Source organism: Gavia stellata, chromosome 17, assembly GCF_030936135.1.
Source record: "Gavia stellata isolate bGavSte3 chromosome 17, bGavSte3.hap2, whole genome shotgun sequence".
Taxonomy (NCBI): Eukaryota; Metazoa; Chordata; class Aves; order Gaviiformes; family Gaviidae; genus Gavia; species Gavia stellata.
This window is the reverse complement of record NC_082610.1, coordinates 18,844,566-18,869,891: the sequence shown is the minus strand read 5'-3', so window position 1 is coordinate 18,869,891 and position 25,326 is coordinate 18,844,566. Positions and strand designations below refer to the sequence as shown.

Here is a 25,326-nt window from a genome sequence, read left to right as displayed (position 1 = left end):
CCTCATCATTCATTTTATGGATCCATTCGTAATTTCTGCTCACTGCATTCAAGCCTTGCTATGAATGCTAGGTAGGATTTTCATCGTAGTGTCTTAGGTTTACAAATACTAATTATACTGTTTTCGTATTATGTTTGCCACATTGATCTGGTTATCTCCATTTATATGAGGACATATAATTCTACAAAATGAAACTCAAAATTATCAACCAGTTTTGAGCGTGCAGTTGGATACTCTGGGCCTAATATCTCAGAATACTCTGCTTGATAACAGTGCTTTACGTGGAGAGCAGAGTGCCTACCGACGGCAGCTGCTGCTCCACGTGCTTATAAATACAGTAAATCGAACTTCGGATGTGTCGCACTGTGATTTTGAAAACTGGGGAACCTGCAACTCACAATTACCTGTGAACGTCTCAGTTCAAGGCACCTGTTCATTTTCTTTCACGGAAGGATTCTGCGGCATGGGCAGAGAGAGAGTTTGATTCTCCAGGGTGTCAATCAGCTGCCTCTACCACAAGCTTGTCCTTTATGACGCTGAACTTCCCTCACATCGCTACAGACTTTCCAACTTGGGCCGCAAGTAAAACAGAGGTGTTGGGGACAGCAGCACATCCACCGCCCCACCCTGACAAACCTGCAGAGTACAGTATAACCTCTTTATTTTAGCATTTCTTAACTTTGGAATACCTAACTTTGCAATCTTTATGCCCTTTTAATACAGGGGGCTGATTCATTTTTTGAATTAAGATCTCTTAAAGGTTCCAAGTCTTAATAATTTGAACTGATATATTAATTAAGGAACTGATTTGCAGATTCCCCCAAAATGTAAACGCACTCGAGGAGTAAACAGCTGTAAGATGGCTGAAGGCTAGATGCTGAGTTTTCTCATCTATAGCTAAATGACTGAGTTGAAGCTTTAATGGCAAAATAGCTCTCAGCCTTAACTACAGCTACTACCTTAATTACAGCCTTACCTACAGCTACTGCCTTCACTGCAGCTTTAACTACCCACTGCTGCTGGAAACGTTTCTTCAGTCTCTCCCTGTCTTACTTTTCTGTGTGATCTGTGGCTGTCGCTTGCTCCACTCAGGATGTTCCAGTGTATGTCCTTCTCCTGAAGAATTCCCTTTATCTATTTTGCTACTCCTCTGGCTTTCCCCTTTGTCTCAGCCCTTTGCTACCCAGCATGGGGGGAAAGCACAGGCAGCCTTTTGCGCTAGTGGGCGGCTTCTGTCTCTGAAAGCCAGCTTGGAGACGGTGATTAACGGGGGGGAAGAAGGGACTCTAGCATCTGAGCAACAGCAAAACCAGCTGGATGTGGGAGGACTTCAGTGCACCTATACAACCTCCTGTATCAAGGTAACTTGATGCATAAGAAAAACAGAGGGAAGGAGACTTCTTGTTCCTCCCTCTCTGCTGAAACTCTGCCTCCAGCTGTGAGGCCTAAAGAATGGCACTCAAAGAAGCTTTTCTTCTTCCCCAAATAGTACCATCTTAAGGCATGGGACCAAAGGACCCAGGCATGGACACTCATCTTTGATGGGACCTAGGAACCCATCAGGCAGTGTAACACATGATCTGTCACACCGTGGAGCAGGATCACACAGCTTTCCCTGTGCTTCTTGATCAACCAACTGCTGCTCTGGAAAAGCAGTTACTGTATATTCCCAGGTAAACCATACATGGGCAGTCGATTCGTGTGTGCACAGTGCACGTCTTTCTTGCCTACATAATGAGACCTGTAGGTCACAGGCACATCACATCTGCACTGAAGATACGGCCCTGGATGTCTCAGATCTACTGTAGCTGCGCTGTATCTTGATATGCACAGATCAAGAACTACTTTTCTAGTTTCTCAGATAAGATTCAGGATGCATACTTCAAGGATAGATACATTTCTTTCTGAGTGCCTGACTTAGCTGTCCAGGGCTGTCCTGGATTTCACCATTGCACTCTGGCTCATTTCCTCTGGTTGAAATCCCACGTAAATGCTTTGCTGAGGTCCCCCAAGGTCCTTAAGATTGCTGTGTCCTAGAGTCATAGCTGTGAATGACCATTCAGAGAGCCCTTCCTGCCGCAGGCAGACTAGCCTGGGAAAATCCACATCACCCTTGAAATAAACACTGCCAACATCGGTGCTTTTTCTGCAGCAGTACCCGCAGGCAGCAACTGCTTCTTGATCTTGCTGAGCGATATACTTATTTGTTATCAAGGGCAGATTGTGGCTTTTGCTGCACAGAGACATAGCTGAATGATGAGGAGATGGCCTAGGGGAAGAGGCAGGGAATGTTGCTCTTGACACACGTGTATTGAATAATTAGTGATAAAGAACCAAAGAAATATTCATGACTCTGTAGAAAGATAAATAGATTTTTGATTAAATTTGAGTTTTCTCTTTAAAGTAGTTGAAGTTGCTCTGTGATTGGCAGCATGGAGATGAGTTTTCCATGGATTCTGGCTGGCCAGACGATCCCTTTTAGAGCTGTTAGCCAAGATAACGCTGCAGATATCTAGCTAGTGTGCGCTGGCAAGAATTCAGAATGGCTGTGCCAGAAACCTGTGCTCTCTGGGCAGTTGCAGTGCAGCTGTTGAATGATCGAATCAATCCAACTTGTTCAAAGGATTTATTATAGTATTTTCTCCACCCCTTCTCCTAGATTTTAGCAGAATTGCAGTGGTGCCTTGTAAGACACCTACAGATTCCACTGCACTCCAGCTGACCTCAGGAACGTAAACGCTTTAAGTGCTTTTGCTAGTGGGACACATAGATAGGTACGTACCTATCTTGGGTTCTTCTCAACACTTACATTCTTCTTTTCAAGGGTGTTAGCACGGGAAGCTGTCAAGGTGGTTGCATTGCTCAGCATCCACAGTTCTGAAATCTTTGTTGGAGTCATCGTCTACAAATAAAAACTCAGAAGCACTCTGCAAATTGAGATACTGACTCTTCCAGTGCACCCCAGATGGCATGGCCACACAAAAAGTATTGTGCTGAAGGATGATGCTGAACTGTACATGATACCATGCAGGATTTGAGAGGTCTGGCTTAAGTTTCTAGCTCAGCCACAGGCACCACCTGTAGTAGCCATTTAATGTACCAGGTGTCTTCGTTGCTCACCTTCTGTAGGAATGGCACCAGTAGCATCATAGCTGACAGAAGCTAAAATGCATGCAAGACTGAGAAACTCAGACACACTGAGTGACAGGAGCTCAGCAGTTACCTAGATTGTGTCTTCACGCCTTTGTTACCCCCAATATGTTTTCTAATAAACCTAATGTGACTCAGTTATATAGAACATGTTAGAACTGGTCTTTCTATTCTGAGGTGACTAAACTGAGTGGATGTCCGTGATCTGATGTAATTCCTATACTCTTTTTGCTACCGGGTTTTTTTCCGAATCATAGTTGCATTACTGTCTTCCCTACAGCTCCCACACTGCCCTTTCACTGTTCTGTCTAAGCAATCCAGCACTGGTCACCGTTGGCTGTGCTTGTCCAGTCCTGGGTTGCAGTCCCAGTTCTGGTGCTGCTCCTTAATTCTGATTGCGTGTACCTTAAGGATGGCCTGAACACTAGACACCATTTTTATGGTATGAAAAAAAGACAACACCACCATTCAAGCATTCTCACAAGAATAATTTAACTTGTCTTCTAAAAGCTTGTGAAATCATGCATTAGTCCAGTGACATGACTGTTTAGTGGTTAATGCTTTGGGGTATTAAAAAGAACAGGTGTAGAGTAGCTGTTGGATTGCTATAAAGAACCAAATTCACAGGGAACAATATACATTGGAGGGTTGGGAACACACATACATAACATTAACCAACTCAGTGTCTCACTCTGGCCTCACTTTCTGTCCAGCAGTGGCCAGCAATGCTGCAAGTCCCCCAAATCAGCCTCCGCCTAGTCAAGAAGCAACAATTTTATTAACATTACTGACTGCTTTAGCTTTTTTTCGTTATTGTTGCCATCACACTCTTTGTTATTATAGCAGCTTTTACCCTAAAAGCTTAAAGCGTCGTACAAATCCCGGGGAATTCAGTCATACAAACCTTTGTGAGGTATGAAAGCTGTGGTGGCATTGCTCTTGTTTGAGTCAGAAGAGTAGACTCCTGGTGAGGTTCTGGTCACCTTTTTAAACCTGTGGCCCACTGCAGCTTTTAAAAACATGAAGTAACCTTGTCCATGTCCATATGGCTGCCCGGGACAGAGCTGCCAAGAGAGCCCGGGTAGTCTGTCGTGCCCACTAGGCACAAGTCCATTCTTTCTGGTCTCCCAAGGGCCGACTCTGGCCAGCTCTCTGAGGGAGGGCTCTGGTTTTCATTATGTTTTGACTCGAATTGAGGTTTTAAAAATCCAGTCTAAATTAAGACACTTGGGATCGCTACTAAGCGGATAGACCTGGTTAGAATACCTGTGATAACCTCTTAAATGGGGGACTGGGGGGGTATTAAATATTGTACTAAACTTCTGAATTCCACCTTTCCTAAAATTTGTGAGGGATCAACTGCATTTCTCTCCTTGCTTAAGCTTTGCTGTCAAGGTAGCTGCAGTCCCAAGTGTACCCTGAGTTTATTATCATGGTCTGCCAAAAGCTGTGATACCAAATCAGGGCGTTCCATGCCCACGGGATGATATTTTGCCATAAGATAAATGTAGTGTGTATGGAAATTCAATTAATGGGCTGTCTCACTGGGCATTAAGCTAGCACAAAGCTAACCTCACTGTGCTTCTGTTTTGCTCATTACTTTGTGAGACAGGTATTGCCCAGCCATGATTGCGTTTGTCACGAGAAACAAATGCACAAATGAAGACAGGCTCAGGGACTGCTGGGAGGTGTCAGCATAAACAATAGCGTGATTTGCACACGGGTCTCGGACAGTTTGCATCCCTTTTACTTGTCAAGTTACTTTAATGAAGGCTATAAAAAAAATAGCTGTGGCTATAATCTTTACGAATTAAAATGATTACCTGGCAAGTTGAAGTAATTAACTATTCTCAGCCAGGAATCAAACCAGAGATGTATGGGTAGCAGGCTGCAAAAAGAATATATTAACTCACTAGGTAATGGTACTACTGTCCATCCCTTTTAGTTTTTTTAAAGAAAAAAAAAATTGCATGTTGAAATAATGTATCGGCAGCTTTTATGACTGCTGGAGTAAATGAGAGCCATCTTAGCAGAAGAGATGCAAGATGTGGTTTAGGGATGCATGTGTCTGGTCGGAAAATATTGTTCTGTCTTTTTTCTTATAAACGGCTATCCAGCATGGGTCTTCCTTCTGATTAGATACAAGGCCAAGTTAAAGGGTGGGATTACAGGGCTGGAATTCTGTATAGTCACAGAATATGCCTGGTCTTCTCTTCCTTCCTCACTTTTAAGAAATTCATAGTAGGGCCATAGAATTTTGAATTTTGCTAGTTCTTGGCCATTTGCTTAGACACGTGTTCTCATTGGGGTAAGGAAAGAAGTGCTGGTTTTGCACACGTACATTCTGTATGAGCGAGCCAATCATGATTCTGCTAAACAAAATGGAAATGCACGTAATCCATAGATAGCAGGCTGTTCCATGCTCATTTGACTGTATTTTGTGTTTCAGATCGCCGCATTATGCTTGCCCTGAAGTCATCCGGGTAAGTTGGTTAACATTAGTGTGGATAAATACATTTTTTAAAATGTCACTCGTTGCAAGTACGCAGATGGACCCTCTGTACAGGAAATCTGTCCAAGGCAGACAGCATTGGAAAGGGCACAAGGAACGTAACTACGGTTTTGTTTGTTTGGCTCAGCCCTGAATCAAACCGCATCAACCGTATGAGGGAAATGATCGTGTGTTATTCTCACAGTACCCTTCGGGCCATGTGATCAGACAGAAAGACAGTAGCCTCGTTTGACTTGATCTTTCCACCCAGGGGATGCAGTCCCCTACGCTTTCCTGTCTCTGATGTAGCTGTCATTTCAGTAGAAGAACCAGGGTTGACTGTCAGTGATGCTGGATTCCGTTAAACAATACGAACTATCCTTCCTATGGTCTCCCTTTGTCCTCTGAAAATAAGTATCCAAGAATTCAGTGGCCAAGATTCCCCTCTTTTAAAGCATGCCTTCAATGTAAAGCCAAGCAGGAAGCGTACAGCAGAGACTGTCCAGACAATACTATGAGTTCGCAAATAATGTGACTGGTGACAAGCTTGACAAGCTCCCTGAAGAACCGGGGAAGAGAAAAACACCTTCTTGACGTCCTTAATGCACCTCTGACACTGTTTTAAGTGCCAGGTCTAACCATTTGTGAGTTGTCAACCATTCCTGCCCAGCTCCCCAGTTCTGAGCCTGTTCTCGCAGATCCCGGATAAGACCGTAAACTGATGTTCATAGAAATTCAATTAATAGGCTGTGTCATGGCCTCCTAGTTGGGAAGGCCACCTTGGGAAGCAGGTGGCTGAATTGAAATGTGGGGTTTCCCATTCTCCCCTCTCTTGTTCTTCAAGGATAATTAATTCATTTACTAGCGAGCAGTCTTTTGAACCTCTGTGTCATTGCTGCGCAGGGAGAAAAATATGATGGAAGGAAAGCAGACGTCTGGAGCTGCGGAGTCATTTTATTTGCGTTGCTAGTGGTGAGTCATCTTTCTTGCACTATCCTTTAAAAAGAAAAGAAAAATCCAAAAGTGCTGCTGTATTTAATGGCGATTCTATTGACATCATGTACAGATGGGTTTTTTTAGTTCCCCTATTTTTGTACCTCTCGGTTGCATCCTTTCCTCTTATTTCTACATCTGTCCCAAAGGAAAAGCATGAGGAATATTTCACTGCTTCTTTGAAATGCTGCTGCCCTGCACAGGAGAGCATAGACAAGCATCAAAAACTTGTCTCCATAAATGCTCTTTGCTGTGTTGTGATATCGCAGCACATTTTTTGACTGGAGAGGATGTGCAGGGTTACAACTGCAGGATACAGAGAGTGTCAAATAAGTTGTCCTTCACAGGATCAAAATACGGCTGGGTTTGGGAAGTATTTGGTTTTTCTGCTGTATGTATATATGTGTTTCAGTAGGTATATGCATATATTAACTGCAGTGTTTTATCAAGAGAAGGTTCGAGTGCAACAATTTTGTTTCATGCAAGTATTGAGCTACATTTTAATTTGGTACACTTGGGAATATAAAACTGAGCCAGTAGTACAAAGTTTAAATTAGTTTCCATCTGGCTCAGTAATACTTTCTTTGGTATTCAAAATGTGGTATCTTGTAACTTATCCTTCTTTCGATCCAAGTTTCAATTCTCTGTGGAATTTATTCTGATTTGCAGTGGTAATGTAATACTCCTAAATGTACAACAACTGGCTGTCCAGCTGAAGGCAGATAGGCTTGGCATTTGTTATCAATTTCTGCAGTATAATGTAGGAAAACATAATTTATGTTCATCTAAGCATATACCATGCACAGATTGAAAACTGTGTATGGGAATAGATTTTATGTGCGTGTTAAGTTTGTTATGTCTATAATAGTTCAGATGATCACCTACAGTTATGAAAATAACAAGCTGGAAGTCAAATTTTGATGTCCTTGTGCATTTATTAGTAAACCTAATTACTTCACTTAAATGTTTTATTTTGACAAAAGCACTTGTACAATGTACAATCAGAGTTAGATTGTGTACATTATTTTTTTTAAATACCTGAAAATTTTAAAGGGTTTTTTTTTCAAAAAATATGCTGATAATTTTTTTAATGGCCCAAATTAAAATACCTTGAAGTAATCTCAGTATGATGCTTTAATTCACCTTAACCGATCTTACTCTTTTTTTCTTTTTAGTCATTACAATTCACTGATGTTTTTGAAGTTTCAGATTTTTTATCTAGCTGTTGCAAGGGAAGAATTTTAGCTATCTCACTAGATAGCACCTGGTCATCTATTGCTCCTGAGCTGCTATTTTCATGGCTAGTAAAATAGAACTGTATAATGAGCTCTTCATATAACTTCTTGAATTTGTGAGAATGGAAGAGAGAACGTGTTAAGATGGTTGGGATTTGTAGGAGTGGGCTTTTCATTTTCAGGGGGATTCTCTGTCAAAATTTGGTGTCTATCTGTTGCTGCATCTTCATCTGTTCCTACATCTATACATGAGCCTGCAAAACGATTGAAGTAAGTTTATTCTTGACGGAGAGTGCAGAGCTCTCCAGTTAATTATGTCAGGACAAACCCTACAAAAAGTCTCAAACCGTACTAGCAGGGGGTAGTAATAAGAGAGCTGTAGTTGTTACCTTCAGAAAATGCCACAAAGCAACCTTGCTGACTTCATCGTGGCTTAAATTGCGTTAGCCAAAGTACTGAACTATCAGAATTGATTTTCCTTTAAGTCTGGAACGGTTAGGAAAGAAGTAGGTAGCTCAGGAGATTGGTTACAGAAGACAGGGAGGCTCTCTCTTCAAGGCCGCTTGAACGAACAAACAACGGTAAATAGCCCCAGTAGCACTTGCCATCAGGTGGACTTTCTGAGGCTTCTGCACGCGGAAACCATAGACACAGGACTGCTTATACAGATGCACTACTCACTGTAGTAAGAGCAGTGCCAGAATTGACAACTTAAAGCTTCATTATCACAGCAGCTGACAGCTTGCAGCTTCCCACAAACCGTCCTGGAAATCAAGGAAGCTCGGCACCTACTAGAATGAGGCAGTGAAAGAGGGAAGTGAGAATATCTAGGAAGGTGCAGACTTGCTATAAAAGGGTATCGGCTTCAGTTGGTGGAGTTATCCTGAAGATTTCAACTTTTTTTTTCCTTTTTGTCCTTGCAGCAAGGATAGGTCTTTTGCTGCTTTTTGTGGCAAGCTGATGATCTATTCAAAATGTAATTTCAGCTAAAAAAACCTCAAGCCGTTCATGTGAGTGAGCTACAGTAGGGAAGCAATAGGAACTGATGACCTGGCCACAGCATGGGAACTGGATGGAGTATATTAAACAGGTAGAACGTCTGCTGCTTCCAAAGGCTAACGTTGGTTAGGGTTTCTTTCAGCTGTGTCATTTCACTGCTCCATCAGAAAGAGGATGTTCTTTACTGACAGTCTCTCAAATGCTGTTCACCTCCTTTTCAATGTCTGCAATAAACGTGTCTCAGGAAGATTAAAAAATAAGGAGACGATAAACATTGCTGCTGTGAAAGTATGCCCAGGAGGAATACCAGCAGATCAAAAGCTTGAGCTGAATTTAAGTGAATCCATGCATCTTTGGTGAATTTGCCTGGAAAGGCAATTTCATATTTTGTATGATGTTTTATACTGGTAGTCATTTTCTAATTAAAGGTCTAATAAAAAAACTGTGTCCTCAGTTTCGTTTCCTGTGTTGGAGAAAATACAGCAGCACTAAGAAATTATTTATTTTCAATGGATAAAAAGGTTTTTTCACTTATTATAATAATTCATTATGACCTGACTTCCTCTTTTCCATTCTCTCACCATGTTTATCCTGGCTTTTCTCCTTTTGCCCTCTCCAATTCCCTTCCGCTCGTCTCTCCCATCCACCACTGTCACATCCCTGCAGGGTGCCCTGCCTTTCGATGACGACAACTTGCGGCAACTGTTGGAGAAGGTGAAACGTGGAGTGTTCCACATGCCACATTTTATCCCCCCAGACTGTCAGAACCTTTTGCGGGGGATGATTGAAGTGGATGCCTCGAAACGTCTCACGGTAAGAAGGCATTTGCTGCAAGTCCTGTGAGCAAGGCTTCATTTGTCACCTTGTTGCAGTTACAGTTGAATAACTAAGGTAACTTGTTGATTTACTGCCGCTCCTGTGTGCTTCCTCCTGAGCTAAGAATGAGTGGAGTTGGTGGAGTCTTTGGGAAGATGTACCTTCTCCTTTGAATCGTGAGGGCAGATTACCTTTGTGTCTCTTCTCTGGCCTCGTAATTCTCCTTCATATGTAACGGTGGGCATTTAGAAGAAATCCCCCATAACATCATCACAGTGCTACTGACCCACTGGCACATTTTGGAGTCCTCCTGAGTTGTCTGGCTCTTCTGGCTGGTACAGCAGTTTGCCAGGGACGTGGTATAACTGTTTGAAGGTCAAAACTATTAGCACTGTTATTTGAAGCTTTGCTGTTAAACAGAGAATGCTTTTCTTACATTTCCGACAAAAGCGATGACTTCTCGCTTCATGCCGTGCAACCTGCATTGTCTTCTGTCCTGCATATGCTCTGCGTTTTCCTCTAGCAGCCTTCAGAGCAAGTGGCCTCTCGTCTGCTCTTCCAGCTTGTGCCCTGTGGTCCTGAGCACGATTAGGCCCCCAGTGCTGAGCTCCTGGCATTCAGCACTGGGTCTGTGCGTCCAGGATACATCCCATCACTACACCAGAGACCCTGCAAGGGTGAGAGCACTGTGTAGTGATTGTATCCTTCATTAACACTTGTGTTAATGTTTTGGGGAATTAAAAAATATTAGCAATTAAAATCATTTTGGAAAGCAAGATTGCCTGCTTGTCAGTGGAGGCTTCTGCCTTTATGGGTACATTGCCCTTGTAAATCCTATTGTCAGGCTCTGGTGATGATTTTATACAGATTTACTAAGCTCACAGATTCTGAGTGGGAGTATGTATAAAGAAATGTAAATTTAAAACTCCTCCTGGTTCTTCAGTCTGCTAAAATATTTATAAATAAACTCTCAGATCAGTGCTTGGCCTCTCTGCTGAGATTGCTAACAACAGCATCAGTCTGCGCCAGCTGTGATGGTGCTTTTGGGATGCAGACACCTGTCTGCTAAGAAGTGAACTGAAACTCCCTTCACAACTCTCTTTACAGTATTACCTGACAGCTGCAGCTGGGTTTTTCCTTCATTCATTACAAAACCAGGTCATGCTCTATTTGGTGACATAGGTGAAAAGTTCTTCGTGCTATTACTAGTCTCCCTACTTCTGCAAACCCAGTAGCCATCACATTGGCAGTACGTAAGTAGCAGTGATTGGAAAAAAAAGTAACAAAAATACTAGGCACTTTGAAAGGCCTTTTTGAAACAGATTTTTACGGAAAGAAAGAATATTTTTCCAAGTATTTTCATGGAAAGAACACTGCAGAGGTTAGGGCTGTAGCCTGAGACGTGACACAGCTGTTCTTCATGCCCAAGAAAGTCACCAAGTCCCTCTCCAGCTTAGTTTCTTTTCCATAATGTAAACATAACAAGTTTCTCTGTTGTTTTTTTTCCTCTCAAAGATCTTAGTGCCGATGGTTTGGGTATGCCAGAGAGCAGATCACCAGACATTAGATCTTCTTCAAATTATTCTGACTGAGTTTTGCCATAGAGCATAGTCCCCAAATGTTTTGAATTGTGCAATACAGCAGAGAACGTACACGCATGAGAGAGAAAGCAGTTAAGGTAAATCAAGGTCCCAGAGTGACACACCCCCCCCTCCTTTTCTTGATCAAAATGAAGCTCTTATTTCCTTAGGGAGGAAAAAAAACCAGATCGGATAGTTATTGACAAGCACTAACCAGTGAATTGTGAGTAAGAATTTGAAATAAAACGTATTCAAGAGCTGAGCGCTGGGAGGAAAAAAGGGTAGCTCTTTGTTATTAGCTGCAATCTTATTTTCATTATTTTAGGGTCTCTCGGTTTGCTGTCCCTGCTGCTGTCACACTTCCCTTTCTATGCCGTTAGCGTGCCGGTTGCATAGGTTGCCAGGCAGAAGGGAGCTCTTTGTTCATCGCACAGGAGCTGCGAATATATAGTTCATTTTGAGGAGAGATCGGAATTCTATTTTAGCTGTGTCCTGTGAAAAAGGGTATAAATATGGGTTTATTTGGAAGCCTTTATTCCTAGAAAATATCTCACTTGAATCAATTTGATGTTTATACAAAGATGTGAGCGAAATTGTGGCTTGGGTACAATAAGTACAGATGTAGCTGTTACCATTACTGATCATTTGCTCAATATCTCACTGGTGAATTCAGCAGAAAAACATAGTGAAATGTAAGGTCACTAGAATTTTTTTCTTTCATTTTTCCCTTCCTCTTTCTGCTTTCTTCCTTTTTTTGATTTGTATCTCTTTTCCTTCTCATCCAACTGCATTTCCCTCCCTGCAGTAATTGCCATTTCACAGCACACCCACACCTTCCCCAGTCCATCTGTTAAAATGATCAACAAAAACAGAGCTAGAATTCACATTTAACTGTCATCATTCGGCTTCAGTGTTAGAGCTTGAGAGGATTAAAGGAGAGGAGGGTACTCAGAATTATAGTTGTTGGCCCTTTCCTGCCTTAAGAAATAGGCATTACCTGTCTTTGTACACGATTCATTTATGGAAAGAAGACTTTGTTATGTCTTAGTGGAATATTTTTCATGCTCACTGTATATTACGTAGCCTCAGGTATGGTTAGTGGGACGTCCTTGACCACTCTCCTTTACTGGGGCTGTTTTACTAAACATGCTTTAAAATAAAAGAATCCATGGTTTTCTTTCAGTAGGCTGCAAAAGTTGATGCTAGCTGCTGGTCATGGTATTTCTGACCACCCATGTTCAGGAAAGATGAAATCAAAGACTGAGTACTAAGGTGGTCAGCATTTGAGAGCGCCTGTCTGAATAGCACAGCCTAGAAGAGCTCAGCTTAGTCGACACAGATGATGTCTAAGAAAGGTGGTGCACGTTGTCTGCATATTCATTAGAGGTAATTACCAGGGAGAGAAGGATTATTTAAACTAAAGGAAGACACTGGCACAAAAACAAATGTATGTCAAATGGCCTTACCTGAAAGTAGGCTAGACATTAGAAGCATTTTAGCCATATTAGTGGGGTTCTGGGACAGCTTTCTAGTAAGAGTGGTGTCAGGAGGGAAAAGGGAACTAGTTTTAAGTTTCAGAAGGTTTATGGAAGAGAATGAGCAGTCTCGGTGCCTGCAGTACTGCAGGATGAGGTTTCTTTCAGTTACATGCTCTTCGGAAAGTGGATGTGTTTTTTTCCTTGGAGGTTTCAAATGATTCAGCATCTCTACAGCAGAGAATTAGAGCTCCTGTAGTGGAATCCGTTTGCATTCTCAGCTGATAATTTCTTCTACAGAAACACAAAGGCAAAGGGGGGAGAGTAAGGAGCTTTTGATCCACTTCCCTTTTAAAGTTGGATGACCATTATCGAAACTTTGTAGAGCAAGGTGGATCAGAGCAGATACTGCAGAATAGGCTATTCTGATAAAGCTGTTATTGTTCCAGTGTTGACAATTTTATTCCAGAGTAGAATGATCTGTCTTCCATGTTGGGTGTCCACATAGTCTGAAATACCTGTCCCTGAATATTATCCAACTTAAATTACACACATTTTCAGAATCTCCTCTCTGCTCTCTGTTTGATTTTGTTTTTTCTTGGGTCTAATGTATCTTAATGATGGACCACAGCATCTAAAGAATGTTAAAAAAATAAACAAGGGAAAACACACCCTGATTCCTTCTTCATTTGTCTAGAAGGTCTTACGGTAAGGTGCCTATCACATCATTTAAATTATCGCACTTTGCCACCTGTAGAATGGAGGTCATTGTCCAGTTGATGTATTTAGGCTGCCAAGGGCCCTTTCATGCACCGTGCACGTAGCACAGTGATACCTTGCCTTTGTCAAGGTCCCTGGAGGCTGCTAGAGTACAGCTGCTACTACTGACACAGATAATGGTTTTACCAGTGCTGTTCGCACTGCCGGCTTGAATCCTTTGGTCAGGAAAAGCCTCTATCTTGACATTATACAGTAGGTTTAAAGCTCAGACTAGAGGATCTTCTGAATGAAGAAGATTCATCTGAGGTGTGGGTCGATTTAGTGCACAGATGGGTTTGAGACTGTTCCCTTTCTGGACAGGGAAGTTTGAAATTTGACATGAGTTCAAGCCCAGAAGCCCTCATCCATATCCACAGACTTTGAGAAAGTTTTTCTTCAGGTCAGAACTTTTTAGCTTGGCAACAGCTCTGCTGAGATCAGTGCTGAGGATGTAGACAGCGCTGTCGTGTTTTCCATCTGCCTGTCTGTCTCCATCTGTTGTTCCCTGCCTTAGAATTCAGACGTAAGCTCCTTGGGGGAGGAGACCTCTTTTTCTGATGAGCTTGTACGGCTCTGTATCACGATGGGTCTCTCATCCGTGAGTGGGGCTCCTAGATGCTACTTCGCTATACAAGTTGAATATATATTGGAAGTATTTTTACATAAAACCGTGATAAAGGAATTCCCCCTCTCCTTCCATTACAGCATTTTAGCTTGCAGAAGTCTCTCCTCTGACTGTGCATGTGCAATGGATCTGGACATGTTTTGTTGTTTCAGAGAGGGCGTCATGAGACAATTGCCTGCGGTGGCTAGGAGATATTAGGAAGCAGCATTTTTACAACTTCCAGAAAATGGCATTAAATTTGGCAAACTCATGTGCAAACAGCAAGAAGAACCCTCTGGGAAGGGTTGTTAAATGCCTTCGTCACTTAAAGGCATTTAAACGTTGTGTTTAAATGAAGGCAGGAGGGATGAGATTAGCTCCCACTGTGTATCTCCCTCCCCTGCATTGCATAGTAAAAAGCATACAGACTTCTCCTTGTCAAAACCAATCGCCCTCCCATAACCCTCCTGTCACTTTAATGCAGATGAAAAGCAACAAAGCATTAATTAATTACCTTTAAAAAGCACTGAAGATGTTGGCAGCAGCAAGCACACTTGTAATAGCATTTCAAATGCAGTTACATTTGAATCAGAATAGAAACTGGTTTCGTAGAATACTTTTCACATCTGGGATATCCCAGCGTACTTCACAGCAATGGGTTTGATGAGGCTTGAATGGCAGATGTGTGGGTAAACAGCGGCCGTGAGAGCTCTCATACACCTTCGAACGAATATCAATTGCTACAGGGCTCCTCTTTGCTATGGGTTCGTTAGCTTGAAGGAGATTGATCAGCAGGGATGGGCAGAAGGGATTTCTTTTTGCCATCCTCTCTGAAGGAGCCCAGAGGTTCTGTGACTAAGACATGAATTGGTGACCCTCCTTTCTTCCCCCTCTCTGACTCAGAAAATGAAGTGCTGTTGTCTGCTTTGCCATGGCATTTCTGCATTTCACAGGCACAAAAGAACAATGTGACCCATGGAGACAGAAAATGCAGCAGGAGAAGCAAGCATGAAAGAGGCTTGGACATCGCTTAGCTGTATCATCTGCATCTTGTCTGAAATCATTAATGTCTCTAACCCTCCATGTGGTGTATATGAAATAACGAGTGGATATGCGTCTCATAGGGCGGTTTTAGCAAGCAGAGCTACTCCTTAGGAGATCCTCACGGTACTAGGGAGCTGATAAGGAACCATGCTAAAGTCCTGTCCCATGAAAACTGTTCAAAACAGGCGCTTCTTATGTTTGGTGTTTGTATCTCGGCTTCCAAAGAACCAGGAGGAAGAGGGCTGCGTCTCCAGGCTGTTGGGGGAACACCCATAAGGTGTATCTTATCTCCTTGAGTTAAGCTGGTCAGGGGAGATGGTAGTGTGTCAGGAATACTCCACCTTTCTCTTAATAGCGCAGGGATGAAAGGACTACCTAATGCGAGGGGAATTGTGACGAAGGGGGATTATTGTGGCAGAGCTGAGTCCACAGCTGGAAGCTGTGCCGGTCTGCCTGGGGCTGTGGATGTGTGTGCCGTGGGGCGTTGGTGCTCCCACCACCTGGGCTGCTCAGAAGACAGGTAGATGTGCAAGTACCAACTGCACCGCTGATTGCAGTGTTGATACACTCTTGGCTTTCAAGGGGGCTGTTTGTCTCTCATACTGATCCCTCCAGCCTCCTGTCATGCTTTCCTCAGCTGCATTCCCTTGTTTCTTTGTGTTCAGGAAAAGCCCTGTCTTACTTAAAAAATAATTTCATCTAGAGCCGACCTCAGATCTTCCTGGTTTCCCAGGCACGGAGCTGTCGTTCCATAGCACAGAGGTCTCTGATTCCTTGCTCTCTGTGGCAAACACCTACTTTCTATCTCCTGAGAATTTGTTGTTTGTCCGTTCCTCTCTTTTTACTTTTTTTTCTCTCTGATTCTCATTATTCGGGAATTGAAGTGGAAAGTAATAAGAGCAGGACAGCTGTCTCCGTTCTTCCTGACCAGTTTAATGGGTCTGTGATTTCATCTTGTAGCCGTTAGCACTTGAGTTCCCTTCCAGCTCTCCCTGCCTCTCACCTGTGTGTTGCACAAACGCGAGCCTGTGTGCAAGGAGTGTGCGTATTGTTCTGCACGTACAAAGGTGCTTCATAAGGAGGAATATGAGAAATATTGTCCGCATAATGAATATTCCCTGGGCATCTATGGAAAGTTCTTTTCTACTGTGATGATGCTTCAAAAGAAAAACCAGATTAGGAAGGTTCTGCTGTAAGTATGTCATATGAACAGTTTGTTCTCTCTACTGTTAAGAATTTCTCTTGAAAAAAGGGTGTTACTTTCTTTCCGCCATGCTTGTGGAAAACATGGTCATCATGTAACATTTGCTGGGATCTACCTTCCATAGGTGGACAAGGCCACTGTTCAGCTTTGGTCAGTCATTACGTAGTGAAACGCTCATGCGTGAAACAGGAAAGAGGGAAGTAAAAGAAATTTGCAGTATGGTGTTCAGGTGCTGGAACAATAAGCGCTATTATTTTGACATCGAGCCTTATTCTACTCGGTCTTTAGATTTTAATGATAAATCTGAAACCAGTCAAGAATGGGGCCTGGCAGAAGGTCGTATCACACATGCACAATTTATTTTGTTTATTCACATTATCTGTTTGAATCTGTTTCTATTTCCTTCTCTCTCTCTCTCTTTTTTCCCAAAACAAAAGTAGAAATTAACTTTGGTGTAAAGAATCAGCTAGTATGCACATACAGAAAGGAGCAGTTTGTTAGCTTCAGTTAGGTTATAGAGGTAGGGAGAAACTTAAATTGCCAAAACACTTGTCTGTGAAGCCTTGTACTTCCACATTTTCCTGGGAATTGCTCCTGTCTGATTCCTTATGTCTGGAATTATAGTCTCATTTCCAGTGGGGTGGGTGAGGATGAGGATGCTCTTTATGTAGCATAAAGTTCCTGTTGTTTGCACAGATCCAGCTCTGGAACGTTGGACTTATTTGAAGAAGCCTTGAATCAGGATGTCACAACAGGAGTTGCCTTTTCTGTTTTACAGCACTAATTCCTTGTTTTCTTTTCCTTTACAGCTAGAACATATTCAGAAACACATATGGTATATGTAAGTAACACTTCTTTAATTCTCTTTTGCATGCGTTCGTTATTGGTTCTGTTACAGGAGCTGATATTCTGGTGATCTCTGGAGAGAGAGACTGGAGTTTGAAAGCAGCTTTCACACAGGTGGAGAAAGGGGCAGAGGACAGAAAAGGCATCTAATGTTGGGGGTTTTACCCTTTGCTACTCAGATAATTTCATCTATATATATATCAAGCCAGGAACTTTTTATACAGTGGCTACCAATTGTTTGAAATAAGACGTTCAGTCCAGCAACTTGCTGTGTTAAAAAGATACCTGCAAGTGATCAGCCAAAAAACCCCCCAACTAACAGCCGTATTTAGTTTGCTATCCAAGTGCTGCAGACAATCCCTTGTAATACCTTCTTGACAAGAAAGCTTTCATTTGTTCCTTCTTGGCATCTTGGCTTTTCTCTGAAGTAGAAACAAAAATGATGATATTGGTAAGTGAGCACCTGTGAACAAGAGCTTTTCTGTCTCATAAGCCCTACTCCTTCGCAGCAAGCTAAGAGGCTGCTTCTGACCTTCTCACCTGTTGATGTGAGAGTAGTTCTGTGACTTGATTAAAAGCAGCAGTCTTGACAGTGAAACAGGAGGTCTGCGAGAAAAGTACGCGCCTGTCTTGTGGTTTGGGTATAAGGAAGATTGATGGCTTTCAACAGTGACCTTGCACTTTGTGTAGCCTTAATAGTATTTCAAGAAACCTAAGTAAATAACTTTTTTTTTTTATACTGGTGATAACCTAATCAAGCTAAGGAGAATACTTCACATATTAAACAAGGAAATGATGCTTTGATACATGCTCCTGGGGGTCAGCATACCTACAGGTTCCCCAGGTGGGTGGTAAGGAAAGTCCTGCCCTCATAATCCTCTCAGTGCTCTTGGGAAATACTTGAGGATGATAGGAACTGATATTTAAGCCTGTCACCAGGAAAAAAAAAACACCTTTGTTTTGATTTGTTTTGTTTTCTCTATCTTATGGGCAATGTTCACTTCTGGGTTTAGCTGACTTTGATAGGACCTGAGAGCATTCAACAGTTTGCTGAATAACATGGTTTTTTCTTAGTTCACCTGAAATGGTGGCAGCACTCTGCCCATGGCTTTTTCATGCTCTCTACAGTTACCAGTTGACATGGCAGCTTTTTAAACCAAAGAAGGACTGGAGTCTTGTTTGCTGCAGGTATTTTTTTTTCTAAAGTCTCATGGATAAATGTAGGAGAAATGGAGGGGGGAAATCTCTAATTGTAATCTCTAAAATACCCCTCCTGTGATGTCTTAGGAGCAATTCCAGAAGTAAATGCTGTGTACATCAGACTGGATAGCTGATCCCCTCTATTTCTTCATGGAGTGAAATCAGCTGACTTTCTCTGTGCTTTGATCCGAGCTGGAATAGGAAATAAAATGAAATGTCATTGATCACTTATATTATTATTCTAACACTCCTCAAGATTTTTGCCTGGAAGTTTTCACTTGCTGGAGGACTGTTGTCCCAGGCTCACATACGAAAATAGGCAGGTGTTATTCCATGACCTTATTCTCGATTTAGAATTTGAAGATTTTTTTCTTTGCAGACATAAGCATTTGAACATTTTCATGTACTTCTCGATGAAGGTCAGACTTTCTGATGATTGACACAATAAACAGTTTTTTACCCCAATGGAAATGGCATCTGAGGCTGTTCCCAGAAGTAGAAGCTGAGTTTTGCAAAAGCAAGTCTCCCCTAGACTCCTAGTGTAGTCAATGCTGAGAGAGAAAGGCTCTTCCAGAAGTCTGTTCACATGGCCTAAAATGAAGTTTCTGCTCAAAATAGCTTTTTAATGAGTCTCTTTCTCATTTTCTCTATACTGGCCACGGATTGACCTAAGGAGGTTAACCTTCTTTGGCTAAATTTAGTCTGTGAATAACTCTGCTGCCTCCAAAACTCAACTGCTTTCATCTGGTAACGTTTCACAGCCTCTTTGCATTCATTTTGCCTGGAAATATTGATTCTGACAGAGAAGGAGGGGTTATAAGTGTTTTACTCTATGGCTGTTTTGCTCACATCTTTCATTTTTTCTTTATTTCATGTAACACTACTGTTCTATGGAAAATCTTCATTCTTTGTCACATATAGGTTACTGACCTGAAAGTTGTACTCAGAACATGCAAGTGATTGCACCCGATTCTTCAAATAAATATTAAGACTACTGTAAAACTGAGGAAAAGATTTAATTGCAGACTGAGAAATGGGTCTTGAAAGTTGAAATCATGATTCACAAGCCATAAAAAAAGGAAAAAAAAGAAATCAAAGAGAAACCTTTTATCACCAACCTCCAGTTCTTCTTGCTCTCCCACCCAAATTAATTTAATTTTAAGCCTTTTTAATTGAAACCATGTATTTTTACCTCAAGCGCAGGTTATCATAAATCAGCAAATAAACAGCAGTTATTTGCACATTTTTTTAATAAAGCAAGAGGGCAAATAAAATTGGCTATTATGGTAAATACATACTCCTGTAATACTGAGTTATTGCCCTAATTGTGAATCACAGAATCCCAGAATCACTACGGTTGGAAAAGACCTGTAAGATCATCAAGTCCAACCATCAACCAACCCCACCATGCCCACTAAACCATGTCCCACAGTGCCACGTCTACACGTTGTGAAGGTACCAAATTTACTAAAATCAGAAAAAGAGTATCTGTACCAGTTCTGCTTTGCTTTGCGCTGATGCAAATGTGCATCTCCGTGAGATTCACAAGGGAATTTCATGGAGAGGCTGAAAAAGTCCGCCCTGCTCTGGAATCACAGCCATTGTATGCACCGATCCTCACAAAAGAGGATGGGTTTTAAAGCAGCAATTACATTCATGTGAGCCTGTAAAAAATATACATGATTTGCAGTACTCATCGTGTGACATTGTTTGATGTCTACGTGGGCTGAAATGCAACAAATTTGTCACTCTGCTAGACTGAGGATGGAACAGGCAATACAGTCATGCCAATCACAGCCCAGACCCGGCGATTTTCATTTCATTGCCAAATGACGAGGCGCCTCGTTGCAGATTTTGCTTGTACCTGATGAGGAGGTGGGAAATTCCTGACTATGTCTGAGGCTGACCAGGTGCAGGGCATAAGGAAAAGCCATTTCTCAGTGCACAGAAGATGGCAAGCTGTGCTCTCTAGAAATGGCTCCCATGCTGACTGATATAAAAGAAGCTTGCAGGTAATATTCTGCTGTAGACTAGAGCAACCAGTAGGAAACCCAGATTTTCTGGAAATTTTCACAAACAATAATTATTTTTAATCTCTTTAAATTACCTTAAGGACATCTGCTTGTAACATAATGAATGATTAATTAAGTCAATACTTTTTAAAAGTGAACTCCAGATCATTAAAAAACAAAAACACTCAGCTGCAGTTCAAAGGTCCATCCTGCAAGAATTTATCTTAATGACAAGGTCATCACTGGCTTTAATAGTGCAAGGTTGTGATCTAATCATTGCTTATTACTTGCTGAGAGCTAGATCCTGATCCTAAGAGGTAGGAGTAGCTACCTCTTAAAGACGGGGCACTCAAGGAATAAGATGTTTCTTTAGTTGAACAAGGGTTTTTGAATCTTGCCCTTCGATTCAGGACCATGGTGTCATTGCAGAAGACATGGACACTTCTGCGAGACTCCAAGGAGGCGTTGGAAGCTGTCTTTTAGCAGTTTGACACGCAAGAACGAATCCCAAGGAGCAGATTCTGTATCTATATTCTGCTTCCAGTCCCCTAAATTGAATAAAACTGAGCAGGGTGTGTGTGAGTGCTCAGTGTAAGAGAAGTGGGATCTGACCCGGATCTGACCCATGTTGTCGTGACCCGTGTAACACGCACCAGAGTCTGACTCCATGACATGTATCCAGGAAGGGCTGAGCATATTTTCACTGCTTCAAGAGAAGATAAAATGAAAGTTTCCGAGCTGTCTGTGATGTCCCACAAACATGGTTAACAGAGCAGATGCCTCACAACTGCATTTCGACTTGCTTAAAAATAAATTGCAAGTAGCACCCAGCAATCTCCTGTGATTTAAGGTGTAGCTGTCCTGTCGTGGCATCAGAGCCCTGGCTGCAATGACTTAGTATTGCCGTCTTACGTTGGAGGAGATAATCTGCTTTGGCTCTCTTTTTGGTACACTGGCTGAGGCCTTGAGCTCATGTGTATGATCCTACCAGAGTTGCTTTCTAACCTACCCAAGAAAAATTAGGTGCATTTGAATTGGAGCTCCTTTTTCTGTGTAGTTACTTGAATAGCTCACGTCTGAGCCCAGAGCATTTTAAGCTGTGTAAGTTCACAGGCTGTGTTCACCTTATTTCTGCCAGCATCAAAAGGAAGAATCTTTTGCCCAAACACAGCCCCATAAACAGCAAACGCTGACTCCTGATGCAGTTTAACTATTCCTGATTCCTGTTGCCCATGCTGGGAGCCTGGACCCAACAGTACGCATTTACATCACGTAAAGGAAAGGGAGAACCTCACCCACAGAGCAGGAAAACCTCAACATCGCAGAAAGCATCCTTTGAGAAATAGCAAAGATTCAGGGAGGACACTTTCTCCACCATCGCCAAACCCACCTCTTTGGGTGGATAGAGTTTACATAAATTGCTCACTGCCTACCTAAACAAAATCAAAGGATATCCAGGGTGCCTGCTGTGTATATCATTCAGTCGGTTATAGATACCCTGACACCTTGACCTGTTACAGTCAGAGCCTTTAATTGCAATGAATGATCAATATTTCCTGAGTCTGGTGAATGGGATGAGATAATTATGCGGGGAGTCTATGTTAACTACTTTTAAAAGAGTAATACGCTCTACTGCTAATGGTGTGTTCCTAGGTCTGCCACTGACCTCAGGCATCACACTTGGGCTACAATTTTCAAATTTGCATGTCTGAAGAGAAGCAGAGATTGTTGTATTTGGGCGTGTAAATTAGCAGCCTGGTTTCCTAAAAAAACCCCTTTAAAGTGTGTCTGGTGGGGAGCTGAACACTGAGGTCTCTTAATCACGTTGGAAGCTGTAAGGAAAGAAACTGCTGCAGTGCTGGTTCTAATCAGAATTGGTGGAAAACAGCGACGGTTTGTTCGCAGCTCCTTCTTTGGAAAAGAATCATTCAGCTTGCACTTTTCAGCCTGATAGCCTGAGGTCTGACCTGCTGATGAGACAGCATCTCTGAAACCGCGTAGTGTTTTATAAATGTTTGGCATTAGGATGCTGAACAGCTGCTTAAATTATGAGGGCACTGGTAAGTGAAGTTCCTACTGCCTCTCTGACTGAACGCAGACATTTCTCATTAAAGACCCAAATCCACAAGGTGCTGGTCACTCTTAGCCTTCACGGCGGTTTCTTCTGAAAAGGATATCTGTCTGGTTGCGAGCTCTGGTCTCTCAGTGGGAATTTAACAAGCTATTTCCATCTGTTGCTGCAGGCTGTGTTTCAGCGTACGGGTTCATTTGTGACTCATGTTTCTTTTCTCTCCTTCTTTCCCTGCCCCCTTTCTCTCTCTCATCTTCTTTCCTCTGCAGAGGGGGTAAGAACGAGCCAGAACCAGAGCAACCAATCCCTCGAAAGGTGCAGATTCGTTCTCTCCCTTCCTTGGAGGATATTGATCCAGACGTGTTAGATAGCATGCACTCGTTAGGCTGCTTCCGTGACCGAAACAAACTCTTACAGGACTTGTTGTCAGAAGAGTAAGCTCAGTCTTAATATCAGTTGGGTGTCCATGGGCTGGGATGCTTATAAACCTGGGGAGAGGTAGAGATCACCTTAACATGTATCTCGCTGTGAGGGACCAGTAGCAACTTCTCGGCTTCTGGCTGCTCATTTGCTGGCGAGGTGTTGGGAGCAAGCACCGTGTGTCAGAAGCTCACAGCGTGACCAGCAACGGAGGCATGGTGCTGTCTCTCCCCTTGCTGCCAGGCAAGGTCACTTCATGAAAAGACAGGCCATGCAGTCTGAATGGGGAGGTATCATTGCTCTTATTTGTGTTGGATATGCCTTTGTTGGCAAATTTTCATTTGTTTCAAGCTTACGCCGGAGAGCCGGTGTATTTCCTGAGGTGTTAAGAGAGACACGTAGTGGGAAGAGCACTTAGAGGCTCAGGAGACCTGTCTTGCTGCCACTCTTGGTTTGGACTTCCTGTGGACGCGTTACCCCGTCTGTCCTGTGCCTCTGTTCTGTGTGTGTAACATGGCAATCGTATTTCCTTTTCTCACTAGCTGCTTGTTGGAGACAGCAAGATTCTCAAAAGCTTTGTGGGTTGTGTATCTAGCTAGCAGGTACATGACCATTTCCAGCTTATTTAGAATAACTGTAACTGTTTGGTAAGAAGGGTTTATCTACATGTTGATGTTTTTTTCTCTTCAAATTTAAAGATTTTTCTTCTTTTTTCAGAGAAAACCAAGAGAAAATGATTTATTTTCTTCTGCTTGACCGGAAGGAGAGGTATCCTAGTCATGAAGATGAGGATCTTCCCCCTAGAAACGAAATAGGTACTACAGATACTCTGTCACCACAAACCCATCTCAACTAGTTCCTCTTCACCTTTTTTCTTTTTTTTTTTTTTTAAATATACACCCAAGCCCTAGCATCACTGTTACCTTCCCACTGAAACAGTGTACAGCATTGGTGAGAATCCTCAGGCTGAGGCGGGCAGGTCTGTTCTGCAGTTAAACTCGAAGGCTTCATTTTTCAGGACTGTCTGTCTCACAGTGCAGAAACATCAAAGTTGGTCTTGAACCAGATCTTAAAAAATATGTGGGGACCCACAAGCTGGATCTATGCAAGGAGATGAGGTTGAGAAGCAGCGTGGTCTAGTGGAAGAATTTTCTAATTACTAATCTACATACAGTATTGCAGAAATGCTGCTTCTGGACTTGAGCTAGTAAGACTGTGTAGCATTGCATCCCTATGGAGTTATATATGTATGCATGCTCTTTGCTGTAGGTAAACGTACACGCTGTTGAAAGTACGAATAATATTATTACTTAGCTGTTTATAGTACATACATCAAACTCCCATGTTTTTAGGCTAGCTTAGAAAGATTTCTAAAGCTTAATATGCAGTAAGATTATATAACTTACAAAGCTCTAGTGATACCACTTTATTCCTGAAGAATTGTTCATTAGTATTTTAGGGTACTGCTGATCTCCGAAGTTTAACTAATAAAGGATTAGTCGCTTCTATCAATGACCTGAAATAGCATTTTTACATGGTAGTGTTGTGATTTTCAAGTATTGTATTTCAGCACTTTGAAGGCTAGGAGCAAAGTGCTCTTTATTTTCACTGGAAAGCCTGGAATCATCCAAGCCTACAGGGCAGTGGTACATTGAACTGTAAGTTTGTTAATACTCTGTTGAATTACTACCTTATCCAAGTTCCAGGCTCCAGGCCCTATCATTTTGCAGGGAAATCTCCTCCCTCTATGGGAGAAGAGGTGGAAATTCTTAGTCAACACAGTAATTTTTAAACTCTTACCTGGATGGAGCTACAGAGAGCGTGTTAGCAGGGATCCTGATGAAGATGGGTAGATGTGCCAGCTGCAGGTCCTGTAATTAAAAGCCCCTTGCTCAGTGCAGTTTGTAATCTAGCACTTTACCAATCAGCTTTTGATTCAAACAGATTATCCTGCAATGTAAGGACACCATCATGTTGTTTTAGAAATGCTTTTGTCATAAGAAAAGAAGCAAGGTGACTCTAGGATCTTCATATCCAGCATGTAAGTGAATAGGTAGCTATGCCCTAAACACGTCATATATCTCTCTTCCACATGCCAAAGTATTTTCATAGTTTGAACTGAAATATTATGCTCTAGTCTTGTATTTTTTTTTGTACAAGGAATGAAAATGTTCCTCAACAGGGAAACACTACTCTGAATGTATCATTGTGCCTCATTGGCACATTTTAGACTCTTTGAGCATTATTCTTTGAGTGTTCGTAGGTTGTATTTCCTCTTCCACAGGGGGTTTCCACCTCCTCTGTTCCCAGCAGTATCTCTGAGAACAGGGGGCAAGGTTTAATTAAGAGCAGTCATGCTTCTGATGAATATCTCATCATTAGCCATTAGCAATGGCCTTGCACAAACAAAGAAGAGCAGAGAAATAG

The 25,326-nt window shown here is 42.2% G+C and overlaps 1 protein-coding gene across 1 annotated transcript in view; it reads left to right on the top strand.

The window, feature by feature from the left end:
• Positions 1-25,326, top strand: part of BRSK2 (BR serine/threonine kinase 2) — a 318,409-nt gene that overhangs the window by 238,962 nt on the left and 54,121 nt on the right. Inside the window, exons 6-11 of the mRNA XM_059825816.1 lie at positions 5,600-5,633; positions 6,545-6,613; positions 9,535-9,681; positions 17,160-17,191; positions 22,749-22,913; positions 23,617-23,714. Of these exons, the coding sequence (XP_059681799.1) occupies positions 5,600-5,633; positions 6,545-6,613; positions 9,535-9,681; positions 17,160-17,191; positions 22,749-22,913; positions 23,617-23,714 (545 nt within the window). The remainder of the gene's footprint in view (positions 1-5,599; positions 5,634-6,544; positions 6,614-9,534; positions 9,682-17,159; positions 17,192-22,748; positions 22,914-23,616; positions 23,715-25,326) is intronic.